We start from the raw sequence: 23,948 nt of genomic DNA, 5'->3' as shown, positions 1-23,948 counted from the left end.
TTCTCTCGTGTTTCGCGCATCGTGTCAGCATCGTTCATCGGTACAGACATGCAATAATAATACTTTGGAGCAAATAAATAGAAACAAAACACAAAATTTTGCAAAAAGCCAACACTGAGCACTAGAAAAGAATGAAAAGAAAAAGAAAGAGAGAGAAAGATATCCGGCACAGCTACGGTGACGCCATCAGCAACGGCAGCACCTACAAGCAGCACGAAGCCACTTTGGAACACGCAAGGCTACGGCAGTTGCTCCTGGATCTAAAGACGAAGACCTGCATCTCTTCACCACACCTCCGAATTTCTCCTACCGGGTGCACTCCCAACTCCCAAACAGCAAAACTCCTCACCAGGAATCAGGCTAGCCAGAGCGATACAATTCAGCAAGGCACAGCAAACTCTTGAAGTCGATAGATATCTGGACGCATCGCATATTCTGGATGCAAAGGAGCGCCTCCTAAACGACGACTGCGGGCGGCCATATGCCTAATGCCGTTAAAGGCATTCCTGACCGACCGGAAAACGACGCGCCGTCAGCACCGGAAACAGCAACCAGCACCACGGACAACGGCACACGATAGTTGTAGTCAGTTGGTGTGTCGTTCGCGCTCTTTCTCTCAGACACATGATACAGGCAACAGCAGCAGCAAATGAGCAGCATATCACCGCAATTTGCCCTGTGTAATCGAAACATTACATATAATTTAGACTTTTTCTGTTATTTTTCGATTTTATACAAATTGATACATTATTTGGTTTGAACGGTTTGTGTGACCCGTTACGATAATATGGAATTTAGGTAAATGGGAAGTTAAAGGTTAAAAGCTAGCTTGCTACAGGATTTCGGTTGAGTTGAGGGCGACATTTGCAAATTCAATCTTTATTTGAGGGCGCGTGACGCGAATAAATTAAAAGAAGAAACCAAACTAAAATCAATTCTTTCATAACGAAATTCCGCCCTAACTTGATTTGACAAATTATGTAATAAAAGCAGAGTTGAAGATAGTAACAGGTTTCCTACCCAATGTAGACGCTAACGTATATGCGCGAAAAGCAGCATAAGTTGACCGCCATAATTTTGTATGGCGAAAGACAACTAAAGTAGTCTTTCTTAAAATTAGGAACTTTTCTCAAAAAAACATTTGATATCGCTACTACGCATACCAACCTTTTTTTTATGATGGTAATCAATATCAAGGAATTCAACCATAGATAAGTTTCACCAAAACTTTACTCCTAATGTGCCGCTGTAAAGCATGTAATTCTTCGTTTAGCGACACATTTACAAGAAAACTTTATTTTATGAACCATAGGAACCTACCATTATTATAGAAAGACATTAGTCTAGGAAAATGACTAACATATTGAAAATGCGTGATAGACACACATACCAATGTTAATAGACTTGCTCACTTTGTAGCAGTTATTTTGTCAGTTGGTAAGCCATGACCATGGTTAATTCATTATTGTGGCGTAAATATTCAATTTGGTTTTATTTTATATTCACCTCTATTCTTGTTTACGGAGAACCAAAATTTCAGAACACCCAAAAGTAAACAAGAATACTGGTGATTGTCGTAATTCTCTGGACGTCTTTTTACATTTTTTTTATATATGTATGATAGACAAAGTTTCATAACGATTAGCCTTTCCTTGTCTTAGCTTGTAGATGAAGAGCGTGAAAGTGTTTTTAAAAATTACCTGCAAATAGCGATTTCCTTTTCGTCTACGATGTTACTATCGGGGATCGTGCTCCATTTGCTTCAACCACATTTACAAATTTACCCTTACACCATATGTCTTGCATGTCTGCCGTCGCTGTCCGTTGATTTAAATAAGTTTATATTTATTTGTTTTCCAGTTGCTGATAGTCGTTTTCCTTTGAACAAACGCGCTTGGTCACACTAAAAGGGATCACGATCTAATATTGTTTTCGCTGTTTTATTTTGGCTGGATCATTTTCTCTGTGAAATATAGCAAGGCATGAAAATTGTGTGAAAATGTCTTAACTTGAATGCAGCACTTACGGTCCTTTTACTGCTTGAAATTGGGAAGCACCGGCCTTTTAATATCTGAATAGGCCTCGGTGCGGTAGATCCTAATATCTAATAGTGTGCCGCCCGATCCAATGGGCTGCGGGATCGGGACTCCTTGCCGCGGGAAGATTTGCTACCCGAGCGGGAACGATCCCGGGAGCGGGATCGGGATCGAGAATACGAGCGACGAATTCCGCCGCGGGGACGATCTACCGAACGGGAACGACGACGATGACGGTCCCGAGAACGGCCCCGATCGCGTCCGCCACCGTAGCGTCTACCACCGCCTCCGCCTCCACCGCGCGCCGGCGATGTCGGTCGTCCATAACGAGCCATCTGAACGCGCAACTCCCTGCCATCCAACATGCGTCCGTCCATGGCATCGAGAGCATCCTGAGCATCGCGCTTATCGTAGAATCTGGAAACGATCAAAACTGAGGTAGTTTGCTACTAAAACATCATAATTAACAATATGAACCTTACCTTACAAACGCAAAACCACGACTTTCGCGTGTATGACGATCTCGAGGAATGTAAATATCTCCCACTTCACCGCAACGCTCAAAAACGCGTCGCAAATCATCCGGGGTTGTACGATACGTGAGATTATCGACCTGTTGAGACAGATTTGTAAAAAAGAATAAATTATTCGTCATATTCGATTGTATACTTTTCGGCACTATGTAAACTTGTATAGGTAAGCATTCTTCTGACGATATAACTTTTCAATGGTAATATCCCCGGAGCTTGGTCATTAGTTTACGTTTAATCGATAAATAACAATAATTTTATTGTGGAAGTTTTCCACTTTCGGTTCGAAAAATCGAATCCATCCTGTACCTGTTATGATGTTGTCAACCACCAAGCCCCCAATGTAACATCTTTACATGTGTTGGTATACAAAATTTATCACACGTACACTATTTCGGAAAGGTTTTCCGTGGAAAATTTAGTGAAAAATCATTAAATTGCAAACTAAACTTAATTTTTTCACATTATACTAAATGTTTAACCACTTGCAATCAGTTCTTAGTATATTGTTCTAGAGGAAAATTTTACAATGAAAAGCATAAGCAAAAGTGACTATGTGACCTCCATCTTTGTTCCGGTTCCATTTAACCACCAAAGTGATAATGCAGGTAAAACATGGCAGACCGTACTTACCTTGAGGGAAATCATTCCGTCGATCCGCGGAGGCGGTCTTCCGTAGCTACTCATGCTAGAATCTGTTATAGGCGCCGTTTTAAAACCGTTCTGTGCTAACTACTTCTCAAAAAATCACTTCACTTTGAAGAAAAACTGATTTTTTCACACTCGAAGCCAGATGAGACGCACCAATTACTTCTGTTGGCGTGCGTGTCTAATCTTCTTCTGACTTTCTGCTCTTTTTGCACTTTGAAAATGGCCGACAGCGCGACGACAACCCGAACCGGTATTTTTTTGACATATGCGGCGGCTTTTTATTAGCTTCGGCGGCTGAAACTAATGTATGTTCACATCTCCATCACACGGAGAAAATTGATAGATTTTGGGTCTGTTCAAATATTACGTAACGCAATAGGGGGTGGGGGGTTGTTTGATTTTTGTTACACTTTGTTACACAAAATATAGGGGGTGGGGGTCCTTCGAAATATTGCTACGCGTAACAAGTTATTTCCAAAGGGAAAAATATTTGAAAAAAATTAAAAAAATATTCATTATCTTTGAAAAAGCATGAAATATACAAAAGATAATAATTTATTGCACCGTCCTTCAAATTCTACTAAAATTAAGATCTATTTAAAAAAATCGCATTTGTTACGTGTTACGCATAGGGGTGGGGGTGGTTTTGAAAATTGTTACGGATTGTTACGAGGGGGTGGGGGGTTCTTAAAAACAACATTTTTTGCGTTACGTAATATTTGAACAGGCCCTTTGCACGCTTACTTCAGTTCACCCAAATATGGGTGAAGAGTACCTAAAATCCCCAAAAAGTGCACATATCTAGATATGGGTGAATCACCGTTCACCCATATTTGAGTGTTTCACAAGGGTAAACCACTCGGCACACTTTCAAAATGCTTAATTGTGCCCACTGTGCCTTATACTGTGCCGAAATGTGCCGAAGTGAAAATAATATTGTTTTGGATGCACTGGTTTTATGGTTATATGGCATCACGGGATAATTGTTTATGTTTGTTTATGTTTATGTTGTTGAAGTGGGTGTGCAGAAGAATTTAATTCCAGAAAAATAAAGTGATTTCTCGTTGCATTGGTACGATTCTCTACATACTCAGGCCCAAAATCAATGCCAAAGACCAGGGCAATCACGCGTTCACCGACACGGATCGCCTAATAGGAGATGCCAAGAACCAGTTGAAACCACCATGAAACCAATCAACAACAACACTATACATGTTTGATTAGCTGTAAGTTTGATGGTCCAGCCACCCAGACCAACTTGAATTATGTGATCTCTGTCGATGGCAAGCCAATGTCGAATAGTGCCTTCCCAGAGAATATCAATTCCGTGATGTACGGAATCGCTGAAGCCTACAGTCATCCAACACTTTTGTGATTGTGTCTACTAACTTCAATGACTCGCAGCGTCGGATCTACCAAAGGATATCGGTACCGTCTCCGAATTGGACGTATTGCGTATCATTGATAAGCCGATAGCTGCTGCCGTTACCCACGGTCACAACATTCTGATTTTCGATGTTGGTGGCGGTACCTTCGATAAGTTAATCCTGTCCATCGATGATGTTATCTTCGAGGTCAAGTGCACTACAGGTTGCACCAATCTTGGCGGTGAGGATTTAATCATTTCACTCATGCATAGGATCTGTCGAAAAAAGCGTGTCTTGTGTCCTCGACATCGACTCGGGCCAGCATTGAATTAACTCGCTGTTTGATGAATCCATTTCTACATGCCGATCCCCCTTGTTGATTTCGTAGAACTGAACGGAGTAGATCAAGTCGATAAATTCTGACCAAGCCTCTGCTGGCTTGCAAACAAATAGAAAAAGTGCAGGACCAGTTGCTGATTGAAGTTATTCCATAATGCACGATATCGAAACTGCCGAAGGAATGTTCTGATCAAATTTAATATTGCCACACTCCAATCAATCAGATACAAATATTCGCCACCCACTCGAATAACAAACTCGATGTGCTGACTCGAGTACACGTGAACGAAAACAATCTGACGGCAAGTACTGGTCATCGGAATACCGTTACCACCTTGCGGTATATTCTAAATCCCTCGTATTGATGTCAACGGTATTCGGTAATATATAAGAAAATAAGACTATATTCATTAGCGACAAGAGTCGCCTTAGCAGGGAGAACTCCGAAGGCAGTCCAGAAATTAAAGGAATTATTTCCACTACTAACGCCAAGACGAATGCTCTGGAGTCGTTCTGCTTCAACACAAAGTGGAGGATGACAATCTTGAAAACGGGAATTGTTATGCTGCATCATCAAGCACCACTTATATAGAAGATACCTCCAAGAAATATTTAGTGGAACGCCAAGGTGGGTTAGGTAATGATAATTTAACAACAAAGGCCGACGATACTATTATTATTACGTCTGCTTTTTTCAGACTAGTCACCCGTCGTGCCGTCCAAGGAATGTACCCGGATGCCGTGCAACAATATTTCAGAGATCACAGAGATCACACTTAAAAAACTGCTACGGGGATAACGGCCCTAAGAATACCTTAAAACACCAAGGCGCCAATAAACAATTCTTGAGTGCTCACCTTGGTGCTCACGTTCAGTGAGAACGAACAGAGTTCAATATATAAGCAACCGCAAGCGATTGCAGTTCAAGATCGCCGCTCAATCCAAGCCAACTGTGTGAAGGTTTCCATCTTGGCCGTTTTTCTTCTATTTTTAGTTATATAAAAAAAATCTATAAATTAAAATATACAAAAACACATGTAGATATTACGAAACATGTTTATTTTATGTTGTTTTATTTTTTATGGTTTGCTACAATACAGGTTTATTTGGCAATCTCAAGCAAGCACAGTACAAACTCACTGCAGTTTCGAGAAGGGCCACATCAATTCCAATTCCTTATTCAAATAAAGTCATTCAATGGGCGATTCGTCCACCGGTGAGTACAAACGGTTTCAGTGTTCGACAGAATGCAAGTGACGATAATAAGAGCAACAAATAATCTTCGGATCCATTGTAGAGGAACGATTTGATAACGATGTCAACCCAGACTGGCGTTGTATTTTCCTAAAGACCACCGTGTTATGCTGAGCAGGGATTACTGTCGAAACTGGCTTATCGCTCTGATTTCAGATTGGTTTTCAGATTATAAAGAGGAGTATTAGAGTTCGACGAAGGAGAAGATTCGTTTGCGGTGGTTAGATTGGTGTGATCTGCTCGTCATCGCGACACCGAAGGAGCAGTAAACGTGAACAAGGTGGCACTTGTTAGCAAAACTCCGCCGAATAGCAGCTTCAGCAACTTCACCCCATGGTCCATGGTGTTAGCGGTTCTTGAGATTATTTCCGTACTATATTCGGCTAGTTGCCGTATCAAATTTGTCCTCGATTTTCTGGATACTGGTCGCATACTTAACCTCGTACCGAGAAACTGTTTTCCCGTCCATGTCTGGTGAAGTTAATGGACACCTCAAGTAACCAAAAGTTCCTTTAAAAGTACGTTTTTACTTAATCAGCTTGACTGAGCTGATTAAGCGAAAAACGTACTTGGGGCCTTTCTTCAACATCAGCATAGGTTCATCCCACCAGTTTACATTTGTCTTTATTTAATTGTTCCTGTTCTGCAAACCGTCATCGATTTCACGGTGAAGCATTCGAAACATCTCGCTGACTGTTGCTGGCTCTAAATGATAATGAGAAACATAAATTTTCAGTTACAATTCCTCTTGAATTTGACTAAAAACATACCTCCTTAATTTTCATACAATATGCTGTGTTGCCATTGTCGCTGACGGTTACCTCGAAGTGATATGCTCCGGATTCTCCAAGCTATAGCTTCTCGTGGCTCTATAGTGCACCATTCAAATTTCTGCATGACAGTGTTCTTCAAAGAACTACCGTGTCACCCTAAACTGAGATTTCTCAAGGGGTAAGCCACTCGGCACAATGTGCCCGCGGCACAGTATGGCACACTTTCGGCACATCTGGGCACTCTATCTAGTTTTGACAGCCGAGGAATCAGTGTCAAGCATGGATGTCAAGTGTTTGAAATGAAACAAAAAGTGACATTAACACAAAATCACACTGCTGTGGCTGTCTCCGTGATCTCCGTGAAGCTAAACGAGTACCTGTAGGTGGTTTTCCGGAACATCCTAGAAAACAGCATTTCCTTTTAACACCACACATCGAAGCGGAAAGACGGTCACATCATGGATCTGCACTTCGAACCTGACAAACTTCTTGGAGATGTTCCTCCAAGAAAACGAAGACAACAAACCGCTCCACTTTGCTTCAGAAGCTGGATTCACGGACGTTGTGAACATGGTGATGACAGAGGGCCGGAGTTTGGTGATTCGCCCAAAGAACAATATCGGTTCCACCTTATGCATGAAGGCTGTTCTCCAAGGAAGGATTCGATGTGCCAAGCTGCTACTATTCGCTGGGGAATCGCCGGTCGAGACGGACACCGGCAAGAGCTTCTGGGCTGAGCAAACTTGTTCCTGCGGAAGACACACTTGTGCCGAATCGAGAGAACAGTGTGCCCTAGCACTTATGCTGGATAAGTTAGCGCCCTGTGGTAAGTGGTCGCATATGACGATGTGTTTCCCGGAGGTAGTAACGAAGCATAGCGGGGCAGACAGCTTACTAAAATGAGCTTGTTTCTTATTCCCGTTTAACTTTTCCTCAAAAGACACACAGGCAAGCACTCAGGAGTCAGGTCATCAAGGAAGTGAACGATAACAAAACCAAAGATTTGGTAAACTATTCCTAATCCACCACAAACTGCATGAGTGGCCCAGTCTTTCACGAAAGAGAAACCAACATTGATGACCGACAGGATTCGATAACTAGTGTATCAGAAGGCAATCCTCAACAGTTCCGGCAGCACCATGAAGCAAAGTGAAATAGTAATCCCCACCGTAATAAAAAAAATACAATAAATTAATTCTAATTAAAATTTACAATACATTTTTTCTTGTTATGTTCTGCTTTTACTGTTAAGATTGATGTCCACGTCGATAATTCCTCCAGCCGTCAACGGGTCCACATTTCATGCTGTTCGCTTGTTATCCGCCAATGAAAGATTTTCTTCCGAGGTTGTTATTGAGGTTGCTTTTCGTCTGGAACAACTATCGGAAGAATCAATTGATCTTCGTATATAGTGCTGGACATTTCCTCATGGTGATCCATAAACTCCTCCATTCTCCACACCTTTACATGAAGTTTTAGTTAGTTTTCTAAACTACAGCAGACCTGGTGATATGGAATAAGCGCTGCGATCCGGCCTTTGACGAAACTGATAAAACTGAAAAGTAACGAAACAATTATTCAAAGACATGTTTTGTCTAGGAAAATGAAGCTTACCTATGAAGAAATAGACACGGCGGGCTTGGGAGTCACGATTTCTTTCCCAGAGTTCGTCTTTTTTCCTGTCCCGGCCGGAATAGTGTGATGATTCTTCAATCCAACCAGTAGCTCTAACTATAATCGCATGCAAAACATTGGTTCCAGCGACGGTTCCGGAGGAGATTCGTATTTTTGGTCGTGTTCGCTGTGCTTGCCTTTGACGGCCTCGATAGATCTGCAGGAAAACATCTCCGGATAAGCTCGCATGTACCGGTCCAGTACACGCACAGGTCGGTGATAACCACTTGGAGCCGATGCTAATCGGGAACGAGCACCCGGTAAACAAATAGTTTTGTATGTGTACATCCGGATCAACGAAAATCGAACCAAAGGTTGCATCAGATGAAAGTGAAGATGAAACTGAAAACAATGAAAACTCAACTTATTTATTTTGTCCATCAAATTGATACCTACTTACCGATGAAAGAAAACTCGAAAAAATAAAACACATTTCTTCCATTTCGGCCAACATTGGTTTCTAGATTTTGTTTCTTCGGGCAAATCGAAATGTTTTTTTTTTGCTTTTCTCGATTTAAAACATTTCTATCCAACTGTAACAACACTCAACGGAACACAAAACGATTATTCTTATAAATTAAATTAAATGAAATATTGTTTTGGAACTACCGATTAAACTACAGCCTCTTTGTCAGAAAATAAGTTGATATTCAATATCAAGTTATGCATTTCGAAATGTTTTATTTTTCATCCAAATATGGGTAAATCTAGTTACCCATATATGGGTAAACTCATTTTTCCTGTGGTATAGGTAAACTTTACTAATATTCTTAGTAAATTTCACCCATATTATAGGTACCTTTATAAGAAACCCAAATATGGGTGAATCAGTTACCTATTTATAGGTGAACTGAAGTAAGCGTGCAATGGATTCGAACTGGGAGGTGGCAGGATCTGAAATGAATTTTAGTATTTCAAAATATGCTTAGTAGCAAATTGCAATTGCAATGTATTTCACCATACACCACTTCAACCTCGACTTCAACAATTCGGTTTTAGCGAAAATCCTTATCCGCTGATTTCACGGAATGTTTCTTCTTTGATGTTCTCATGGTGGTGATAAACGTTTACTCTCGCGTTTACTGTAAATGTAAATAATACTCATAAATATTGAATACTTTTTTTTTGTTTATTAAATTTATTACTTACCCGTGAATTCTGTTGGTTTTTCCCATTTTCCACTCTCGAGAAATCAAACTTTCCCAGCAATCACTTATTTAACTGCGCCGAAGTATTTTTTCAGCCAAATTGAAGTACAATGCTAACACTCCAGTTTGGATATTTCCATAGAATCAAAACAACTCAGAAGGAAGTTATTGAAGATAACCTTCAAACCACGTTATAAATACTCATCAATGTAAGCAACAAACTATCCAAAAAGGCAGTGTTAGCAAAATACTTGATTTTGAGCATTTTCACACTCGATTTTGGATAGTTTGGTTTCTCAGTGCAACTGAAAACCGAACTGAGCTCTCGCGACAATCGCATTTTCTCCCATTTCTGGATGTCGCAACTGCATCGTGAGTAGTGCGCATCTATGCCATAGCCGTGCGCCATCCTGCGCACCACCCGCGATGCAGTTGCGACACTTGGAAATGGGAGAAAATGCGATTGTCGCGAGAGCTCAGTTCGGTTTTCAACTGGATCTACAATATTTGCTCAATTCTTCAGAATGCGACTTGCCAGGCTACTTGCACTGTCTATGCCTTCGTTCGTTTTATATGATTTTCACCCTCGAAAGTGTTTATGTTGCATTGGCAGTGCACTCGTATTGGTGACTCAGAAAAAAAGATATTTTAGTTACTAGATAAAGATTGTCGCTGTCCGAAACATCTTTTGCTGGCGAGGATAGGGGAGCTAAATGTCAAAGAAGGAAAATCCATACGATTTGACAGGTATGTACCACACATGTTTCGGACAACAGAACAAACACACTTAAAATAAATCACCGAATTCGGTAAAATTTTACCGAAATCTCAACAGCAGAACTGTTCGGTAAATAATTTAACTGATTTTCGGTGATTTTGACAGTTACACAATGGAAAAAATTACAAAAAATCTGTAAAATAAATTACCGAACAGTTCTGCTGTTGAGATTTCGGTAAAAATGACCGAATGCGGTGAAATGAGTTAAGTGTGAAGGGAACCGTAGCGACAATCTTTATCTAGTAACTAAAATAAATATTGCTTTTTGCATTGAAACTTTTCGTTTCGTCACTGAAACCATTGACACTTGTCTTCAGCGACTGCTTCCGCGATAGAGCATTTGCACATTTTATTCACTCATACATCTATATTGCTGTCAAAATGTGCATTTGACAATTAAATTTTCAGCTAAAAGCTCTATTTTTCGACACCGGTGCACTCACACAACCAATCGACAGCAGTTGTCAAAAAATCAGGAGTACCAACTTGACCACTATCTCCTTGTCGCCGAGTCTGGCGCTGAGTGCTCGGCGCGGAAACCCAAAGGTGGGAATAAAATTTTGGGACTTATGCGCAATATCTTTTCTCAGAAAAGATGTGACAAAGATGGCGTAGCTTGTCATCCCCGTGTGCTCTAATGAATAAATTAATTTCTGAGTGTACTATCGTCTTGCATCTCTGATGGGGAAGGCGGCTTGTTATGAGTGACAGGCGGGATCCGCTGTTCAATCCCGCCTGACTGTCACATTTTCTTATTACCGACATCTGTCGGCTCCACTGTTTGCTTGCTTGCTTGTTGTCGGGAAAAAATAACCGTCGTTTTGTTGCTCCGAAGTGAACGGAGATTATCGTTTTTCCACTGTTCCTCATTGATTGAATGTTTGTTGTTTGCGATTCCGGCAGATTGTGATAGTCCCGGTTCGGTCAGTTATTCTACCTACCGATGCGTTTTACGGTTTTGTTACCCCGAAAACAAATGGAAAACTGTCGGTGCTGAACAGCCAAAGTCAACGACGTCGCATCACAAGGCTGGCGCTTCGCAAGTCTGCTTATACAAAAGGGTGTGTACTGGTCCGGTTAATGAAACAAGATGACGATGGAACTATCAATTATAGCGCAGTTTGATGAGTTGCGGCGCTGCTCGGATGTTTTGCGAGAAGGAACCGCCGAAATGGGTAAGCTCGATTTAAGTAAAAGGGTTTGAACATTTTTGACGGATAGAATCTTTTTAGAATTTTTGAAATTCGTTCAGCTACAGGACGAATGTCGGCTCCAATGGTTGAAGGCAGTTCAGGAAGCCCAGCGGTTACAACGAGAGCTGGATGTAGCTCTACGGGGGATGTCCGATTTGGAATCAAAGCTCTTTCACGCTAGGAAGCTGCTGGAAGAGGAGAATAAAGCAAGGCGCCATGCCGAACATGAAAGGGAAGCAATGGTGAGTCTTATTAGAATTTTTAAAGATACATTAGGCAGAAATGAGTGTGGCAATAGGAATGGCTAATTATTATGATCCTTGTGTTGCTTTATTTCGGGCTTGCATTTTTTGTAACTTGAATTATTAATTGTGTAAAGTTAACCAGCACAGCGGTTCGAATCCCGACTTCCATGGACATAAGAAAATTCATGTTATATGTACAATATGTACATATAATACATACATTTGTAAATGTTTATCGCTCGCATCCTCTTGGTGAATAACCGTGGATGTGCTGAATAAGTTGTAAGCACCAGTGCTAAGTTGTTGGTTGCGATGCCACCAAGGCGACTTATTTTTTTAACGAATCATTAAAAGTAGAATTGTAGTTTCTCCAGCTATGGTATTGTACTTTTTATTGTTTTAGGAAAACAGATTTAATATGTTGTCTTTTTTTAATAAGATCAATTTCCGTTCGATTTCCCTCTCGCATCGATTTAGCCACTTTTAATCCCAAAAATACTTTGTTTACAAAAATACAGTTGTGTTCTATATTGCTTTAGATCCTTTCCTTTCCTATTTCTAACACACTCTCTCAGTATAATACGTTTGTAAAAATAAATAAAAATAGGGGTGCTGTTTCTAATTATTGTGAAAATAATACAGATTTCATGTTCTCAGGAGAAAAAAATGGTTGCGGTTTGCGATATTGTTCGAAACGAACAGGACATCAAAGATGAGACCAAGGAACGGTTAGCCTTCATGAATGCATATTCGTACAAACGAAAATCCACGCACAATCGTAGCGATAAATACGGAAACAACGATATCAATTCAACGGGATCATTCCTGTCGGATCTGTCTGTGACACAATCGGAGGATGATTTCCTCAACTCGAAGATATCTCGTCACTCTGGCTTGAGACCTCATCGACCATCAAACAACAATGCATCCGGGGCGTTCTATGTTGGGAATAAGCGAACCCGACTCAGTCATGACGCTTCAAAGAGAAGGAGTGTCAACCAAGAAAGTAGAAAGGTGATCGAGTTGGATACGAACGACAAAATAATTGCACATACGAAAGTGTCCGTGCCGCAGGACGATGGTCCCATTCTGGCAGAGTCCATCATTCAAGCCGTCCCCTCGCATCAGTCAACGACATTCGATTTGATGTCGAAGCCTTCCATCATTCTCCCGAAAGCAACGCCCAAGAAGGATTGCAACTCAAAAGAAAATGTCTCGCCAAACGAGTTCAAAACTCCAACACAGTAAGTTACAGGAAGACAATCAAGATATTAAATCGGCAAGTAAAAAAACTTATTTTCTTTTTCAGAGCGGAGAAAAAATTCTCCAAGATGAATTTATTCACGCCATCGGCGCCTCCTGTCGAAGAAGTAGAATCGAATGGTTTCAAACGAAACACGATGACACCGTCCGTGAAACGGAGTTTTATGCGGCAGCATGCCTTTACCGGTAAAATGCATGCTTTCCTGAAGTCCGAAACGTGCGCCCATTGCCAGCAAAGGTAAACAACACGATTCCATCTGATTCATTTCAAAAGAGCAAAATTATTTTTTGAAATTAATTCAAAAGATTGTAAAAATTACATTGTATCATTTTGTACTTTTCTAGAATACGTTTCGGTTCGGTTGGGCTGCGTTGCCGTGACTGCAAGGTTGTGGTACATGCAGATTGTCGCGATCAGCTTTCGATTGCGTGTGTTCCGCAGAGCGGTGGAACTCCCGGATCCAAGGGAAAATTTACTGGCTACTTGTCGGACTACACTCCCAACATCGGCCCAATGATTCCGGGGTTGATCGTGCATTGTGTAAATGAAATCGAAACACGCGGTCTAGGCGAAGAGGGTATCTACAGAATTCCCGGCTCGGAGCGAGAAGTTCGAGCGCTGAAGGAGAAATTCCTCAGCGGTAAAACCGTTCCAAATCTGACCGCGGTGGATATTAACGTACTGTGCGGATGTGTGAAGGATTTTTTGCGATCGTTGCGAGAACCTCTGATTCCGACGGCTCTGTGGAATACGTTCTCCAATGCGGTCCAAGCCACCTCCATCAACCAGGTGCAGAAGGAGTTGTATGATGCAATCGACAGGCTACCGCAACCGAATCGCGACACACTGGCTTATCTGGTGCAGCACTTCCAGCGGATTGCCGAGTGCAAAGTAGTTAAAATGTCGCTGAACAACTTGGCTCGGGTGTTCGCTCCAACGATTGTGGGATACTCGAGCGAGAATGTGGATAATCATGCGATGTTTGCCGAAACGGTCATCCAGGTGAATGTAAGTGTTTTAAAATCTTTAAGATAAATTAATCATTGTCAATCAAATTCAGACTTGTAAACAGTAGTGCTGTCCAATGAGCAGCTCGAAGTAGCTCGAAGTTGTTCCTGTCACGCTCATGCCCGTTTGTTGACAAAAAAGAACGAGCAGGACGGGAACAACTTCGAGCTACTTCGAGCTGCTCATTGGACAGCATTAGTTATTGAGTTGCAAGTTCGACGAAATTCTTATCAGAATTAAGCTCTTTAAAATCATTTGATTCAATTTTCTAGGTTCTTATGGGTTTGTTCAATATCCCAACCGACTACTGGTCCCAGTTTGTAAACGTTGAACCGGAATCGGAACGAGAAGATGATCCACATCAGCAGAAACCGTACAATACTCTGAACGCCAAAAGCTATATGGGTAAGCAACATTTTGATCATCGTAGGCGCAAACATCACAAGAACTTTTTATTTAAAATTCCCCACCAGGTACGCCGTTGTTAAAAAGTGGGCGTAAGGAACGGAAATTCTACGCTACGCCCCCGTACCCATCGTCGAAGAAGAAATGATCCTTACTAACTTCGTTGAGGTACAACAAAAGTGGTACTTATATGGTTAACAACGCGCGTAAGTGAGAACGTCTCTGTTTATCTTGAATGTCCTTTTATTTTAGTTTTCTTTTTGTCCACCGTTTACCTATAAATCAGTAATTTAACAATAACGGTACCTGGTACTTTATGAATGTTTGTAAACCGCAGACTCTGAAGAACGGTGTCCACACCGATTCATCTAATTTTATTCAATCCATAACGTGCTTTTAAATACGGCTCATATCTACTGAAAAAAAAGGAAAGTCGAAGCCTGGACATTGTTGCTTTTTTATTGATGGTATATTATTTTTAGCAATAAATATATGTGTAAATATCATTGCAATAAGTTGACAAGATGTGTTTGAGACAGCAGTAGATCAAAAGAACATTCCTTGTACGGTTAGTCTAAGCGTTTTGTGCTTCATGCTTGATCACGTTTTAATTTTGATATCTATCATCTGTAGTTGCGGGTTGTAGGATGCGCCTCTTTGCTGGATCTGCTTGAGCAAACTGAAAACAAACATCTTGTTGGAACCACAGGATGTTGCTTTTCAATACTTTTGCAGCATGCCCTGCTATCGGTATTGCATAAGGGGGTCAAAAGCAAAGCGATGTAAGTGACAAAAATTTACTTTCAAGAAAACGAGCTGCAAGGTTTTCCAATAGTTTTTCATTACACACTCGTGTGTTGCGTGACGTTTACCACAAAGGAAGCGTACAATGTTCTTCCGACCAACTCTACTGGATTGCCTATAAATGGAGTTGTCACCGAATGCATTCTCTCCATTAGTGATTCTGGAAGCAGTGCAAATAATTTCTTCCAAGCTATCTGAACAAAAAGGGAATATCTGCTGAAGCAATCCAAGTCCTCCGATTAGAAGCATGCAGTGGAGCATTACCAAGGGACGTTTTCCTGTGACGTATTGTTCCGTCTTAGCAATTAGATGTGTAATTCCGTAATCACAGCAATCACTGACTGGGATGAATGTCAATTAGTCGGGGTTCAGCCAAACCGCACCAAGCGGCTTTTCGACTGACTTGTGATATGTTGTTCGCTCAAGAAAAACGGAAATTGTTCCTGTCGGGATTTCTTTCATATTTAATTAGCACTAAACACTTATCAATAGGGTTCACACATTCTTTTCTATTCATTTTTTTTTTTTTCATTTTTTTTGGTTACACTTCACACAACCGTCAGCAACAACGTTTCTTCACAAAACTGAGCTCTCCTAATCGATCTTGTGCATTCATGTCCTCCACGAGCGGTATCTCTCTCTCTCTCTCTCTCTCTCTCTCTCTCTCTCTCTCTCTCTCTCTCTCTCTCTCTCTCTCTCTCTCTCTCTCTCTCTCTCTCTCTCTCTCTCTCTCTCTCTCTCTCTCTCTCTCTCTCTCTCTCTCTCTCTCTCTCTCTCTCTCTCTCTCTCTCTCTCTCTCTCTCTCTCTCTCTCTCTCTCTCTCTCTCTCTCTCTCTCTCTCTCTCTCTCTCTCTCTCTCTCTCTCTCTCTCTCTCTCTCTCTCTCTCTCTCTCTCTCTCTCTCTCTCTCTCTCTCTCTCTCTCTCTCTCTCTCTCTCTCTCTCTCTCTCTCTCTCTCTCTCTCTCTCTCTCTCTCTCTCTCTCTCTCTCTCTCTCTCTCTCTCTCTCTCTCTCTCTCTCTCTCTCTCTCTCTCTCTCACAACTTTGTCTATCAAATGCGGCGCATAACGCGATTTATGCTCTAATTAAACAGTTCCTGATTGTATTATTTTTATTATATTTAGTATTATTCTATTATTTCCTACAGTTCCATATCAATTTAAGCATACATTTGCAGTAGGATATCCTCAGTTATGGGGTTGGTGGATATCCAATACGATTAGCGATCAATTAAATCTGATAAACGAAAGTTTGACCAGAAAAATCGGTAATTTTTCGTTGGCGCTTGGTGTGCTTTGGCTGAACCCCGACCAATTAGAATAAACGTAACTGTTATCTCTCTACTAATTATACTCAAGTCCCTGGAAGTAGAAGAAGAACACTTTAATTGGCGACGAGCAATTTCAAGAGCTTCAGAACTGAACCCGAAGGATGGCGACAACAAACAACAACGAGCAATGCATCGTGCTTTCGTGCTGTGCGGTTCTTTTCTCTCTTTGCCGAAGGAAGTTTTTAATACTACCCGAGGCTATTTTAATTTCAACAGTGCTTCTCAGCGCTATTTGTACCTACTGATCCCGTTACGATTTTTGTTTGGACCCGTGCTCTCGTTTTACGTTGGACCCATTTGCGGAAGTGAAATTCCGACAAGCGGTGGTAATCCTGCAGAACACCGTTCTAGGAAAAAACCTTCTAGAAGGTCACGTCTCCATGCTCAGCAATGAGCATTAATAAAAACAAGAGGAAGGGGGAGTCTCCATTTCCTTCTAAGAAACAAGGTTTCAAGGTCGTCCTGCCAAAGCGCGGAAAAAATAGAAGCAAGCATGAGACTTCAGATATTCCTTCTAACTCTAACATTGAAAATAATTCTTCTCCTATCGAACTGAGCAATCAGTTCGATTTAATTCATGACGAAATGGAGTGTTCCCGAGTTTGCTGGCTTTAGGAATGAGATTTTGAGTAACGACGCCAAGGACGCCTGTCCTGTGAGAGAAGATTCCAATAAATTTAAATGTGACAATTGTGGGGCCAATCATAATGCCAATTTCTGGGAATGCCCTTCACGCAAAAAAGTTTTGAATTCCCGTGCAAAATTGATGACGGGAAATTCCAATAGGATCCCAGATTCGCCGCAATCATTTGCTGGTCGAGCAATTCATTCCCACCACAATCAACGAACGATTTTGCTCCTACCTCTCACCGGGTAACGAACAGTTAGTCGAATTCTAATTTTTCAAACATGCCTACCTATGCAAGCCTCGCTGCAGGCAGGCAAAATTTCATTTCTGAAAGTTTACCGACGATGAATGATTTTCATACCCATTCTTCAACGGAAAATAACGTTCGTTTTGACGACTCAGGTAGCATGTCTGCTTCCGACTTTGATTTTCTAAATGAACAATTGCATCACATGATTGATGCAATGTTCAAAACAAATACCAAAACTGAAGCTGTTCAGGTTGGTATCAAATTTACTCAAAAAATTGTTATTGGACTTCGTTTTAATGGACGTTTTAATTCATGAAAAGTTCTTAATTTTGAGAAAACCCGCGTTAGATGTCTTTCGCCATACAAATTTCTGGTGGTTAACTCATGCTGTTAACTATTTTGCGCATATACTAGAGCGCCTGGATGTGACAGCGGCGGGTAGAAAATCAGCCACTGCCAATAATTCCTTCTTTGAAAATTTTAAATCGGAATGCCCGCTCTTTAAAGGGTAAGGAAGATGAATTATACAACTTCCTATCAGATCATAATGTGCACATTGCCATTAGGGAAGATCCATTAATTACGTAACGCAAAATTCGGGCATTTTTAATCCCCCCTCCCCCCTATTTCACACTTTATGTATGAAATAAATGTGGTCACGTAACTACTGTTCTGATGTTGGTTTATCATTATAGCACTCAAATGAGTGTTATAATGAATATTATGCAACCCATTTGAGTTGCATAATGTTCATTAAAGCATCCATTTCGTTGGTATGGAAAAGTAGGCCGTTTCAAACCAGATATTATGATCCAGTAAACCATCCAGTGATCAGGAATTGCAAAAAATATAATTTTCAAATTGAACTGTTCACTGTTACAAATGCCTCGACATTTAGCAACAATTTTTTGAACATAACTCGCTGTCTTTTAGAATTAAAAAAAAACGCCAGAGTAGCCTGCTCTGAGATAAAAAGTAAAAAACTACAAAGACTAACATGGGACAATTGAACCGGTGCCAGCGAAAGTGGTACATGTTACATTGAGTAAATTTTTCAGGAGACGCATTTTCCCAAAAACATAGAATAATAAATTCATATTTTCATTTTTTTTTTGCAACTAAACTGTACCAACATGTTATGACTGATATGCCTAAAGATAGTAGTGAAAAATAAGCAAATGTTATGACAAATTTCAAGATTATTAGAACAAATTGCCCATGTACCACTATTAATGGGAGCAAAAGGAAACAGAAACCGAAAAACGTTGACAGTAAAAGTGGTACAAGTACATTTTTAAAATCATTCTAAGCGGCAGTAAACTATCTTTAAATTCAAAATAGTATTAAAATCTGTTGTGAAAACAGTTATGTTGCTGATTTTCTTCTAAATAAGCTGATTTTAGTGGGTGGAACTGTACATGTACCACTTTTTCTGGCAACGAAATGGCCATTGTGATATCTACCAGAAAATAAAATGTGCATATCTCCAGATTTAGTTACCAAAAATCACTTCTTCGTTATTCCCTTGCTAGCTCTTTGCAAATAGAAGCCGTTGGTGTAAAAAACTCAAAATTGGCAAAAATGGTTTATGTACCACTTTCGCTGGTACCGGTTCATATTAGGTTTTGTCTGGCATTTATATGGGGCTCGCCATTGTGCGGCTTGGAAGAAAACTAAATAAAATATCTGGGTTGGATTGAAAAACACTGGGCTCTGTTATGTTTTCATCATATTCTGATCGAATAGTAACATTAAAAATGTTAATTTTCTAAAGCAAAATTTTTGATAGGAAAAGATCCAATAAGTGCCGAAATACAATGAACACATAGTAGCTTTGTTATTCTTCAGCATATGGAGAATATGGTAAAACCAGCGATATCGCAGTGACAACTCGTAAAAAACAGGTTACTTTTAAAACTACCTTGATATATGAGAGAAACAACACATGTTTAGTTCATTTAATGCAGTTCAGTATTTATTTTGTTCATAACAAAAACATAACCATAATATTTCCGATTCACCGTATTGGTGAAGGTTCCTTGCTGCTGCTCCCGCTATTGCCCTCCAGTCGCATCTTCTTGTTCCCCCGCTTGATCGCCTTCTGCTCCATCTCCTCAAAGTGGCTAATAAACATTGCCTTCAAAGCCGGATAGAACAGACTCAACTGTGGCAAATCGTCCAAAGTTACCACCATATTGTCGAACGCAATACCCAGGTTCGTCTCCAACTCCGACTCGATACGCGGAATTTTCGCGTACCGTTGACTGAAATGCGTCAGCAGTGTGTATTTGGCATTCATTTTTTTACCCTGATCAATCGCCTGCGACAGAGTGCTGTGCATTTTGATCCGTGCTTCCGCTTCTAGTTCATTCTCCATGGTGGCCTCGTGGATAAGGATGGTAGAATTCCGCCCGAGGTCAATCAGATTCTGACAAGGCATCGTATCGCCACTGTAGGTTATTTTAACTGGTTCCCCATTGTTACTGGAGTCCATGGTCAGAGCCACCCCAAACGAGTGCGGGCAGTGGCGAACGCGGCAAGTAGCAACTTCCGTTAGTCCTAGATCAAGAACACGCTCGTCCCGAAGTGGTTGATCGACCTGATTGGAACAAAGCGAGACACTTAAATTGTGTTGTGCACAACGAAGCGAAGGTAGCACTTACCAAATCGGCATTTTTAATAAGAACATAGTCCTTGTGTATTGGTTCGAATCGGCAATCGTACAATCTTAACCAATAGGAGATTTGTTCCGGAGCTATTAGCAGAACTTTTTCATTGTTAGTATCCAGCAACTTGCGTTTAGTTTGCAGGAGTCCAAACAATCCTACAATGCACAATCAAAATTTTAAGTGTACCTGCTTACCTAATAGCAAATAGAATCAATATAGATCCGTACCTAAGTGATGGTCCGCATGCAAGTGGGAGATATAAATAGCCTTCAGGGTCCTAAATATGCTTTCGGCTTCTTCGTGGCCGTACAATCGAATGATCTGTCCAGCAGTGCCTTCCCCACAATCTAAAAGAATGGATGCATCTGCGCTGGTATGTACCAATATCGCACTAACATTTCGAGTTTTGTTCGGAATAGAAGAACCCGTTCCAAGGAACACAATACGGGGAAATTTTTCCGAACGTGGCACAATCTGATGCTGTGGTCTTCGCTGTTTCAATTTCTGATGAAGCTGTTCCAAGGCTATTTTGAATTCTGGAAGAATTTCCAGCTCTTGGAGATACTCGGATGGGTTGATTACAGCTTCCTGGCTCCTGAAAACAATAAATCCAATACAATAAATTGATTACGAACCAAATTTTTAAATCCATCATTTTACCTATCAATCCCTCTCTTTGGTCTGACATGCAAATAACTCAGTGACGTAGATTTAACGAAACTTGTGCCTTCTATTTTAGCATCATTTTGATGATAATTGTTATTTTGCTCTTTCAACAGCGGAAAGATATCTTTATCGATTTGATTCAAATGGTACTGTATTCGATGAGATGCCACGTAGCCTGAAAAACTTTGAAATTCAATAAGCACAATCCAAGATTACCTAACATAGATAGGATGAAATACCTATTGCTATCATTCAAGGCAATGTGCCTGGTACTAGCAGAAAACCGGTCTACAAATTTCCTATACTCAGGCCTTTGCATCACTTCTAAAGGACTGAAATGCAGCACATACAACGCCTGGTTGGCTTCCTCCGTCGCCGTGCTCTGATAAGGTGCAAAAACCTCATTCTTATCGTCCAGATCTCTGAAATACTTCTCGTTCGGAATGTCAATAAATATGAACACTGGCCCAGGATCATCGGGACCTCGAACGTCACTTGATTTCACAACAGTTCCATTGGGCAGGGTGACGTCATTTCCATTTTTCAATTGACCGAGCAAAGGTCCGGGTTGAACTCCCCGATCAACACATTTCTCCAATGACAACTGGCCGAATCGTAGCTTCAGCTTGCAGATGTAGGCCATTACCGATTCCTCTTGTCGCTTAGTCCAATCTTGCTGGGCTATTGAAATTTTCGATTTGGGTTCCGATTTCTTTCGCTTTTCATAAGCGTAGTAATCTGTATCATCCACCTGTGTGTCTTGAATTTGGTCATCCTCTTCGGAATTGGAGGCCGATTCTTTTTCCTTTCGGATGGCCACATATTTTAAACTCATGACATGGTCGTCGAATACATCCTCCGCTTTGCATTCTGCGGCTTGCACTTTCATGTCCTTAAGAATCACAAATCGTCTCATTGCTTTAAACAGCTCATCCAAACCTGGCGGTCCATGCAACGTTACGTTTGGAACACCCACATCCTGCATGGTGAGACATATTCCTGGCAAACCTCCAATTCGCTCCCAGCATGTCCGGGTCATAAAGATGTTCTCCAGACAGGAAAGTTTCGTCTTATGTTCGTACGCCAAGCGCTGCGTTCCTTCACCACAGTTGAATAGATACCTTGTCTGGTCGCTGAACAAATAGACAGACGCCGGGGCACCTGGTGCTCCCGAACCAACTATCTGCAGATTGACAATGCCGGGCGATGTTTTAATTACTTTTTGCTTCAGTTTCAGTCGCTGCTTCTGGGCCTCGGCAATGTGCTTCGGGTCCTGAGGCATTTTTGTGGACTGAGGCGGCTTATGGTGCGGATGAGAATAGAATGAATTGAACCGTATTACGGTTGCGCTAACTATATTGGATTTTAAAAAGGCTAACAATTTATACATGTAGAATAATTTCACTCAGATATCACAATTATTCTGGAAATTTTGAAATAAAAATAACTACCCTGATTAACAAAACGTTTTGTGCACAGTGCACCCGACCATACTCGCAGTCGCACGCAGATGTTTCGTAAAACATCAAAACAAAACAACGTGTCGAGGATAGTGTTGCCAAATTGATATATTCAACATTTGTGTACACGGCAAGAAAAAACAATCTAATGAGTGAAAATGTACACGAGAGCAATGGATCACCCACTTTGCGCGTGCTTACAGCGGCACACTAGGAGTTAAATAACTTTCTGAAATCAGTATGGCGAAAGGCATCTTAGGTTCGATTTCTCAACATAAGCACCTTCATCAAAAAAATATTTAGTAGGCGTAGTAGCGGACACCTTCCTACATAACTGGTACCGAATAGATTTGCGTGAAAAGTTTCTGCTGTTGAGAACACCTGCGTTAGATGTCTTTCGCCATACAAACTTCAGGTGGTTAACTCATGCTGGTTATTTTCACATATACGTTAGCCCCTGGTGGCAGTAGGAAACCAGCTACTGTATGTGATTCATTTTGAGAAAATCCACGTTAGATTTCTTTCGCCATACAAATTTCTGGTGTTTAACTCATGCTGGCTATTTTGCGCGCATATACTATAGCGCCTGGATGTGGCAGCGGCGGGTAGAAAACCAGCCACTGCCAATAATAAATCGCCTGCTTTGAGCGTAATTACAGCGGCACACTAGGAGTTAACTTTCTGAAATCAGTATGGCGAAAGGTATCTACGGTTCGATTTCTCAAAATTAAGCACCTTCATCGAAAAAATATTATCAATTCAGTGCAAATCCAAATTATAGCCGCTAACAAAGTTGGATTTTTCTCACAATTCGTACGTTAAACCTAACTTCGGAAGTGGTGCGCTGTTTTCATTTGGTGATGTGCCGAGTGATGTGCTATAGGGGTGATCGGGGCAATATGGGCCACCTAAGGAAATCGTTCTGAAAAGCGCTGAAATGCTCAAAAAAACATCATTCAAATGTAGTTGACTGATACTAGAGAATGTTACCTTTCATATTCCGTCGAATAATGACGAAAAATGCGTTTGGAAATTGTTGGAATGCACTTTTAAAATGTATTGATTTCAATGTGTGTTCTGAATATACGGGGCAATATGAGCCACCATTTGGGGCAGTATGGGCCACCCATCCAAAACGTTTAATTAGGCGAAGAAAGTATTGTAATATGGAAGAATATGATATTCCTACAACAGTTTGAAGTATTCCATACCAAATAAAATTAATAAACCGTACAACAGAGGACTGAACCGATTTGCCACTCTTCACTGTTTGAACAGCCACATTTCAATTGGTCAATGGTCATTTTTTCTGTTGTGATCGCAGTTATGCGCTGTTGTAATTTTTCCGTACTGAATCTTACATATATGATAATATTCTTGTATTTGACTACTGAAATTTTAATTTGTTCGCATTTTAGGGCCTGTTATCTGTGCAGGTATGCCCATATTGCCCCATAGAGACTGGTTTTGGAAAAAA

At 40.9% G+C, this 23,948-nt stretch overlaps 3 protein-coding genes and 1 long non-coding RNA gene across 7 annotated transcripts; 1 reads left to right on the top strand and 3 right to left on the bottom strand.

Annotated features, from left to right (window-relative positions):
* Positions 1-2,026: 2,026 nt before the first annotated feature.
* On the bottom strand, positions 2,027-3,422 carry LOC134213282 (serine/arginine-rich splicing factor 2). The gene is made up of 3 exons (XM_062692185.1): positions 3,200-3,422; positions 2,519-2,649; positions 2,027-2,453 (listed from the first exon to the last, which is right to left on the bottom strand). The coding sequence occupies exons 1-3, from the start codon at positions 3,251-3,253 to the stop codon at positions 2,105-2,107; spliced, it is 534 nt and encodes a 177-aa protein (XP_062548169.1). The 5' UTR covers positions 3,254-3,422; the 3' UTR covers positions 2,027-2,104.
* A 5,957-nt stretch (positions 3,423-9,379) lies between these two features.
* LOC134217535 (uncharacterized) lies at positions 9,380-9,984 on the bottom strand. The gene is made up of 3 exons (XR_009981081.1): positions 9,774-9,984; positions 9,588-9,694; positions 9,380-9,518 (listed from the first exon to the last, which is right to left on the bottom strand). It is a non-coding gene; the product is annotated as an uncharacterized LOC134217535 (long non-coding RNA).
* A 1,331-nt stretch (positions 9,985-11,315) lies between these two features.
* LOC134213278 (rac GTPase-activating protein 1) lies at positions 11,316-15,188 on the top strand. 3 transcript variants are annotated; one of them, XM_062692179.1, is made up of 7 exons: positions 11,316-11,725; positions 11,783-11,985; positions 12,631-13,232; positions 13,298-13,489; positions 13,597-14,260; positions 14,533-14,665; positions 14,734-15,188. In XM_062692179.1, the coding sequence occupies exons 1-7, from the start codon at positions 11,641-11,643 to the stop codon at positions 14,811-14,813; spliced, it is 1,959 nt and encodes a 652-aa protein (XP_062548163.1). In that variant the 5' UTR covers positions 11,316-11,640; the 3' UTR covers positions 14,814-15,188. The 3 variants fall into 3 exon arrangements, with proteins under 3 accessions (XP_062548163.1, XP_062548164.1, XP_062548165.1); XM_062692180.1 differs by having other exon boundaries at positions 11,319-11,725; positions 12,646-13,232; XM_062692181.1 differs by lacking the exon at positions 11,316-11,725 and having other exon boundaries at positions 11,850-11,989; positions 12,649-13,232.
* A 4,436-nt stretch (positions 15,189-19,624) lies between these two features.
* Positions 19,625-22,552, bottom strand: LOC134213277 (ribonuclease Z, mitochondrial). Of its 2 annotated transcripts, XM_062692177.1 has the most exons (6): positions 22,463-22,552; positions 21,251-22,311; positions 21,006-21,194; positions 20,573-20,940; positions 20,340-20,500; positions 19,625-20,275 (listed from the first exon to the last, which is right to left on the bottom strand). In XM_062692177.1, the coding sequence occupies exons 1-6, from the start codon at positions 22,535-22,537 to the stop codon at positions 19,694-19,696; spliced, it is 2,436 nt and encodes an 811-aa protein (XP_062548161.1). In that variant the 5' UTR covers positions 22,538-22,552; the 3' UTR covers positions 19,625-19,693. The 2 variants fall into 2 exon arrangements, with proteins under 2 accessions (XP_062548161.1, XP_062548160.1); XM_062692176.1 differs by having other exon boundaries at positions 21,251-22,533.
* Positions 22,553-23,948: the final 1,396 nt, after the last annotated feature.

The sequence above is a fragment of the Armigeres subalbatus genome, chromosome 2, assembly GCF_024139115.2.
Source record: "Armigeres subalbatus isolate Guangzhou_Male chromosome 2, GZ_Asu_2, whole genome shotgun sequence".
Taxonomy (NCBI): domain Eukaryota; kingdom Metazoa; phylum Arthropoda; class Insecta; order Diptera; family Culicidae; genus Armigeres; species Armigeres subalbatus.
Note: the sequence above shows the minus strand (reverse complement) of the source record. Positions and strands in the feature narration are given on the sequence as shown.